Genomic DNA, 8,020 nt, shown 5'->3' with positions numbered 1-8,020 from the left:
GTAACAAATCTAGAAGGACATATACGAAATAATGGAACCACAAATTTAAAACTTAAAAGGTAACATCGAAACAAAAAACGAAGGGAGTGGAACCACAGCCACAATGTTACATATTCCACTTTTTTAACAATACTTACACAATAAACGAAAACTAAACGAGAGTGAAAACCAAGGTGGTTAACTAGATTAAGCATTAATTAATAATAAAGGCTTTTAATTAGTTTTTGGTACTTTCCCACATGCAAGGAAGGAAACTGTGTCGCGCGTGACTAATTCCCTCAAACACAAAATCCTCTCTTTATTCATTTTCCTTTCATCTCCTCTCCATTCGCATTCCCTTTCGCCCCAAACGCATTCTAATCTCTCCCCCTTCGTCTTTCATTTTTTGCATGTTCTCGGAGCTCCGGCTCCATTAACGGAGCCCCGGCTCAAATACCAACATTCGATAACAACAACAATCTCCATTCTATTCGTTTTATCGAGATCTCAAAATGTCGAAACCCTGGGGCAACATCGGAGCTTGGGCCGCCGATTCCGAGCGCGCCGAAGCCGAGGAGCGCGAAGCCGCCGCTGAGGCAGCCACCGCCGGGTCAGCCAACTTCCCGAGTCTCAGGGAAGCCGTGACCGCTAAGCCGAAGAAGAATAAGAAGATGTCGCTTTCTGAGTTCACCGGAGGCGGTTACGCCTCTGGTGGTAGTGCCGCTGCTTATCCTCGTCTGACGCCGGACGAGATGCTTCGTCTTCCTACCGGGCCCAAGGAACGTTCCGCTGAGGAAATGCAGTTTAACCGTCTCGGTGGTGGTTTCTCCTCTTTTGACCGTTCTGGTCGAGGTCGAGATCGCGACGGAGGCTCTGGAGATGCTTCGTGGGGTGCTGGAAGAAGATCCTATGGTGGATTTGATGATGAACGCAGGGCACCGAATTCTAGGGTTTCGGATTTGGATCAACATTCGAGGGCTGACGAGGTGGATAATTGGGCTTCGGTGAAAAAGCCACTTCCCTCGTTTGATTCAGGCCGGCAAAATCGATACAGTGGCGGCGGTGGTGGTGGTGGTGGTGGAGGTGCTTTTGGTGGTGAATCTAAGGCTGATGGAGTGGACAATTGGGCGGTTGGTAAAAAAGCTCTTCCTGTTAGGTCTTCTGATTATCGTGATTCTGGCATGAATCCAGATCGCTGGTCCAAGGGTTCTGCTGTGGAACCAGATCGCTGGTCCAAGGGTTCTGCTGTGGAACCAGATCGCTGGTCTAGGGGATCACCACGTGATATGGAGCAACAGCGGCCAAGGTTGGTGTTGGATCCAAGGAAAGGTGATGGTTCTGTAAATGAAGCTCCGGCAAAGACAAATAAGCCGAATCCATTCGGGGCTGCAAGGCCTAGGGAGGAAGTGTTAGCTGAGAAAGGATATGATTGGAAGAAGCTTGATTCTGAGATTGAGGCAAAAAAGACGAGTAGGCCTACGAGTTCACATTCCAGCAGGCCTTCAAGTGCTCAGTCAAATCGCTCTGAAGGTCCAGACTCAGCGCTGAAGCCGAGGCCAAAGGTTAATCCCTTTGGAGATGCCAAACCCAGGGAGGTTTTGCTTAGCGAGCGTGGCAAGGATTGGCGGAAGATTGATCTTGAATTGGAGCATCGTGCCGTTGATAGGTTTCTTCTGATCTTATGTTTTTTTCCCTCTTTGCGCTGTTATTTGAATCAGAAAAGTTCCTTTTGTGGCAAATTGTTGTGGTGTTTTATATTAATTAGAGTCATGGTAGCATTAATAGTGTAGGTGATAAGTTTATAATGGGAATATGAGACAGGCTCATGTTTATCATTATTTGTGATGGTTCATATTTTGTTAGGGACATGTGAATTGGAGGTGGTTTTAATATTAGCTAAGTAAATGGTTCCTGTACCCAAGATTAATTGTGGATGTGACGTCGTGGTTAGAAGAAAAAAAGGAAGCTTTTGATGTAATTGATTGCTATAATTAAGAGGTTTCCACCTTTTTTTTTGCCATGAAACACTAGTAGTGTTGCGTCTCTTTTTGCAACTCTCATAATATGTTGATATATATTGGATATGGAAGTCAGGTGCTTTTTTCATTCATTTTGAAGATAGGTTAATTGGGTACTTTAACCAATTATATTGTAGTCTTTATCAATTCTTTAGCATCTGAGAAATTTTGACTGTGATGTTAAAGATGGTGGAAGAAAGTAATGGCTCATTATGGACAAAATTGGTCATATTAGGCTAATTTAGTTAAAGATAGGGAAAAAAATCAAAATATACAAACATCTTTGGGTTGAATAAGCAAGAGAATGAAACCAAGGGTTAACGATGCATGCCTAGGGTATTTTAAAATATATTTATTGATTTGCTTTAAGGTGATTTCATGGCATTCATGATGGAGTTGAAGTCATGTTAGTATGTTATGAGGCTTGGCGGGAGTCCTAGATTACTTATTTGTTGTCAAATTTTATTCTAAATTGAAAAGGGTTTCTATGCATAAAGTGATACTACATACAATTTTCATTGAAACAAATATATCTGTTCAATTTAAATTTCTTTCATCAACTGAATCATTAACCTAGTTTTCAAAAGGCATGTGCAATAGCTCCTAATTGCTCTAAACTAGTAGAACAGCTTGTTAAGGTAGACCATACCTATTTTTATATGGTGTGGAATAAATTTAAAGCAACATAAAAATTTGAGGGCAATTTTTCATTTCAAATAGAGCAGAGTAATTATATTGTGGTTAGATTTTATGATAGAGATAAAGTCTTATAATAGGTTTGTAGAGGGGTAATATGAGTCTCCTAGAAGACTGCCTGTTTTCTAGTCAAGTGTTATTATGGGGTCGACATATACTGCGAGTGTTCCAATATCTTAGTGCAGGTTTATCTCTCACCTTTATTTCCTTTGTTTCTGCTAAATTCTTGGGGTTTCTCCTAGAGAATATGTTAGGTAACCCAAACGGAATGGGCTCTGTTAGGAAGAATTCTAACAGAATTTGGTAGATATAGGACATAAAGAGCTCGGGAGAGGAGACTTATGGTATTCTCCGTTGTTGACAATGGGTTTTGGTGGGAGTGTTCTCAGTAAAACTTCTATTCATTGTTCCTTTTTGTGACCTGATTTATCTTTGTCCGGTACTAAGGATGACATCATCTATAAGATCCTATCTATCAATTTCCTCGATCATCATCTACATTGATAGTCCTTGCTTTGCATTTTATCTTATATCAGTCAGAGATTCTTTGACGATGGATATAGTTGAAAGGGATGGCCTATTGTTTTTTATGGAAGAGTCGACATGACAATCAGAGGCCAATTACTTTGTAGTCTATAGCGATTGTTTTGTTGGCACAGCGTCACATAGCGTCTTGTTTGTGCTACATGAACCCCCCACTGTGTTGTGTTTTTGAGTACCAAACAAATAGTACCTGCTACACTAAGAATCCTGTAAAAATAGCCTGATATGCCCTCAATCTTACTCTCGGTCCCTCGGTTATTATTTTTTGGTCATTTCACTATTACACTAATGTGCTTCATATTGTGTTTGAATATTGGTTGTGAAGCATGGGTACTTCTAAAATAGTAAAGTACTGGTACCGGGTACATGTACCGTGCTCATGGTATTTCTTTTTTCTCATTATGCAATTTTGAGTGAAATTTGTGGTTTTCTCATACATCAGTCTAGTCTATTTATGTATTTTAATTTCTTTGTCATTGTATCTTAACACTATATATATATTTTAAACTTTTATAGTGATGTTTTGTTGTGAACCGCACAATTTAGTTCTCTATTCATACATTTTATAAATAAAATTATTTTTCATTAACGTACCCGTATCTTGAGTTTTAAAAAAATGCCATATCTGTATCCGGTATCCGCACGTGCGAGTACCGTAATCGTACTTATGATTTATATTGCTAACAATGAACTTTGATTATTAGTTATGAATGTCTTTAATTTTGTGTATTATTTTATTTTTAGGATTTTATGTGTATGATGCAATGATATAAATTTCTAGTATTGTTTCCCTAAACATCAATGCAGGCATGTGCACAACCATGCTGCCTCCTGCTATAGCATTGTGGGGGGTAGGCTACACTCTGCCATCCACGATTGACTACATAGATTTGTTTGATGTTTGTTGGTTTTCTATTTGTAACTAGCTAATAGCTGAAGTCTGAAGGGAAAAACTACATCATTAGGGTTTTAATGTTAGTTGCCTTGGGCTTGTTGTAGCATTATTTACTTTTTACCATGTTTTTAGTATAAAATATAGGAGCACTAGATGATGGTTCGGTTAATCTCGTTCAATTTTGATATATCATGAGCAATCAGTCTTTCTTTTAATTTTCCTAGCAGATGGATTGCTAATAGTTTTATTCTAGTGTTTTGAAAATATAGTTTTATTCAAGGTTCTATATCATTTACCCCTGGTAGTTTGGCTTTGATCAAACTCTTGCTATATAAATGTAAACTTGTTCTTGTTTATGTTGTTCGTTTTTACTTGGTCGTGCACAACATTGCACCATAATTTGGTTTAATCACTTAGGTTTTAATTAATTTTTAAGTTGTTGATCTTTCAAATATACACGTAACCTTGTTGACTTCTGAATTTAACATTTCAGGCTTGAGACCATTGAGGAAAAATTATTAAAAGAAGAAATTGATAATTTAAAGAAGGAAATTGAGAAGGAGTCTTCAATAAGTTCAAATAAAGAAGTGAATGATGCTGTTGGAGGCCAAACTGGTACACATGCAATGCTACTAGAGAAAGAAAAGGAGCTGGAACTACTTATCCGTGATTTGGATGATAAAGTTCGTTTTGGGCAAAAAGCTGTGGAAAGGCCAGGTTCGTCATCAGGAAAGACTGCTGGTTTTCCTGATCGACCACTATCTCGTTCTGGCTCATTTGAGGATTCTAGAAGCGTGGATTTTTCGGACCGACCCCGTTCCCGTGGCACAGGAGATATGTCGCGTCCTACTGATGACAGAAGACAATTTCAAGGTAGCAAGGACAGGGGGTGGTTTTCAAACAGCAGTGACTTGAATAGGTGAGAATTCACTTTTACATTGTTGTCTCTTTTTCTGTGTATTTTTCTTTTGACTTGTCATTTATGATAAAACAGAGTTGCCGATAGCGGCGCTATCCTGGGAAAGCGGCCCGGAGCGGTGACCCTCTGTTATGGAGGAGCGGTTCGCGTCTCAGTTTGAGATAGCGGCCGCTATTTGATGTTTAGTGGGTAGCGGGAGCAGAGCGCTTCCCAGCCCGAGCGGGTTTGAATTGTTTATAACGTGAAAACCCAGATTTACCTTTAAATAAATGTTGGAGTGCTTCACAAGTTGGGTTTTTACTTCTATGTTTTTTCTTTTTCTTTTTTTCTTTCATTTCTCTTCTTTCTTTTCTTCTTCATTCTTTTCTCATTCATATTGTCCTATGTTCTTTTTAAGTAATAGTGATTTAATAACTCTATTCCTCTTCTTCCTCTTTTATTTGTTTGGTTTTACATTAAATATATTTTATATTTTATATTTTATAGATTATTTGTATAATTAGTCTAAAAAAATAGTCAAATAGTGGTTATCCCGCTATCCGCCATTACATTTTTGGGGTCGGCCCCTCCGCACAGCTGTCTGGAACTGTTAACTCTCTCTTCCCTATTAATTTTAGGTGTGGCAGCTGGTTAGGATATAGGTTAAAACACACACAAGCACACACCTTTAAATTTTGGCCAGAGAATTGTTTGTAAATGCTTGTATTTTCTGTTTTGCAGGCCAAGGTCCAGAGAGAGATGGTGAACATCAGTTTTGTGTGGATTAAGAGTTATCTTCAACTTTTGATGACCAGAACCTAATTCTATTTTATTACTAGCATTTTCTAATCGTTTTGTTCAATTTACTCCAGGAATTGGAGCAACAATCATTGAGTACTGGCACAAAAACTTTTGCCTAATCTATTATTGCATCTCAAAACATTGTAAATTTGATTTTTCCTTTCTGGTAATTTTTTGGGTGTCTGGATGAAGGCAGAAAGCCTGTAATTTTATTAGGACAAAATTTTATTGAAGATTATGGAACTTGGTAGTTAATGTTATATTGTTTTAATATTATAATATTGTCCCCTTGTTTTGCATCTCTGCGCCAATCGTCCTTAAACATTTAGTCTGGGCTACTTTTCCCTTCGTCTGAAGCATTGGTGTCATTCATTCCACTATTTCGTATCTTCTCCGTCTCATCCTTTTAATAATATTTGGCATGTTGCTGTAATTAGTTCGTGAGATTCGTTTCAGCCTGCAATAATATTTTGGTTTGCCAAAATACATGGTTGGAAGGGGAAAGTAAACGTTGACGTATTTTGTTAGTTACGGGGTCATCTAAAATTTATTTAACTTTTTTTCATTTAAATATGAAAGGATTGTTCATATGAGTGAAATACACTTTAAAAGTTTTATTTTACGGACAAAATATTTAGAAGTTTATTAAGGCAAGAGTCTTGTTAATAACGGCTTATTTTCTTCATTTTTTTCATGCAATGCACTTGAGGACTGTGCACTATCTTCAAGTTTTTTCACCTGTTAATCAAGGGCATTTAACTTGATATCCCCCTGTTGAACTAGTCACCCCTCATTGCATATGAATAGACAATATTGTCTCTAAAAAATTTTCATTCATTTTTTAAATTTACACTTGTTTAGGGTGATATTAAATTTTTTGAATCTTTGATCAGAAATTTTAAAATTAATACATTTTTTTATCGCACATGTCTAAATTTTTGAGATTTTGTTGAGAATGTTTTAATCGGAAATTTCAAAAATTTTGGTACAAAATCTTTTGAAAATTCTCAAAATTTTTAGAATTTTCGATAATTATAAAAATATTATTTTTATCGAAAATTCTGCCAGTAGTTAAAAGACTTTGTTTTTTATCAAAAATTTCAGAATTTTTGATAGTTAAAAAAAATTGTTTTTTATCAAAAATTATAAAATTATAAAATTTTCGAGTTATTTTTTTGTATTTTTCCCTTCTTTGCCGTGAAATACAAAGGCAATGACGATACTATTGTAGGCAAAGCGATTGATAGAGCGACAGATTAGACTAAGGTTGTCGAGGTTGAGTCTTCCTAAATATGAGCTGAACGAGTGGTTCCAATCAATTGACATCTGAAACGATTGGCCGAGCAGGTTCAGTTTCGCGCACCTCATATCACTCGACGCCGAGCGATACAATTAGTTGAGTAGCCCAAAGATAAGGCGGCAGATGAGGTGGTCAAACCAAATGTTATTGTTGCAGATGAGGAGATTGCTGATGTGGTCCAGCCAGATGCTCTTGTTGCTCATCTAATCCCATATGTTATTGCTGACACAGAGGTTACAACTCATTCGGCCGAGCTCTCCGTGCACACTAATGGAGGATTTCCTAGAAGATCCATTGACCGATCGATGCTTACTGAGTATGTTGACCATGTGGTGTATCGACTATGACAGAGAGATGTATATGTATTTTATGTTTAACTTTAATTTGTTTATTGTTGTGCCATGAAAGATATTTGATATTCTTTTTTAATTTGCTTGTTACAGGACCATATCCCACTGAAGGTTACATCGCATGTGTCAAAGCTTAAGGACTTCCCGAAGATTTTGATGCCTAAGCTGGTCAGACGGATTGTTCGTAAGATTAAGCTTCTTGATTTTGCCCATTGCTCCCTCACCATGCTCGACGCTCCACCACTTACCGCGTTTGTTGAAAGATGGCACAAGGAGACATCTTTATTTCATCTTCCGTTTAAGGAGATTACTATCACTCTCGATGATGTCTCATCGTTGTTCCATCTTCCCATCGGCGGAAGATTTTGGGCGACTTCTGTTCTTAGCCCGTCGGTTACATGTATGACAGCTGCACGAGATTTTGGAGTTTCTAAGGAGGTCGTGTAGAAGGAGTTTGCCTTCAACATGGGTGTTCAGCTTCGTATGTCTTGGCTTCTGAAGACGTACGACGAGCTTGTTGCAACTTCGAGTTATGAGGCT

General features: G+C 37.9%; 1 protein-coding gene across 1 annotated transcript; it reads left to right on the top strand.

Moving 5' to 3' along the window:
* Window positions 1-228: 228 nt before the first annotated feature.
* LOC127108351 (eukaryotic translation initiation factor 4B2) lies at window positions 229-6,090 on the top strand. Its single transcript, XM_051045815.1, has 3 exons — window positions 229-1,645; window positions 4,625-5,050; window positions 5,771-6,090. Exons 1-3 carry the CDS (start codon window positions 492-494, stop codon window positions 5,793-5,795), a joined length of 1,605 nt encoding a protein of 534 aa, XP_050901772.1. The 5' UTR covers window positions 229-491; the 3' UTR covers window positions 5,796-6,090.
* Window positions 6,091-8,020: the final 1,930 nt, after the last annotated feature.

The sequence above is a fragment of the Lathyrus oleraceus genome, chromosome 7 (assembly GCF_024323335.1).
Source record: "Lathyrus oleraceus cultivar Zhongwan6 chromosome 7, CAAS_Psat_ZW6_1.0, whole genome shotgun sequence".
NCBI classification, from domain to species: Eukaryota; Viridiplantae; Streptophyta; class Magnoliopsida; order Fabales; family Fabaceae; genus Lathyrus; species Lathyrus oleraceus.
The sequence above is the reverse complement of the archived record's forward strand: the minus strand, read 5'-3'. Positions and strand labels throughout refer to the sequence as shown.

Coding starts and splice junctions, on each gene's coding strand:
- LOC127108351 (XM_051045815.1), top strand. CDS start 492: ATGTCGAAACCCTGGGGCAACATCGGAGCTTGGGCCGCCGATTCCGAG. Junction 1,646..4,624: donor GAGCATCGTGCCGTTGATAG/GTTTCTTCTGAT, acceptor TTAACATTTCAG/GCTTGAGACCATTGAGGAAA. Junction 5,051..5,770: donor AACAGCAGTGACTTGAATAG/GTGAGAATTCAC, acceptor TCTGTTTTGCAG/GCCAAGGTCCAGAGAGAGAT.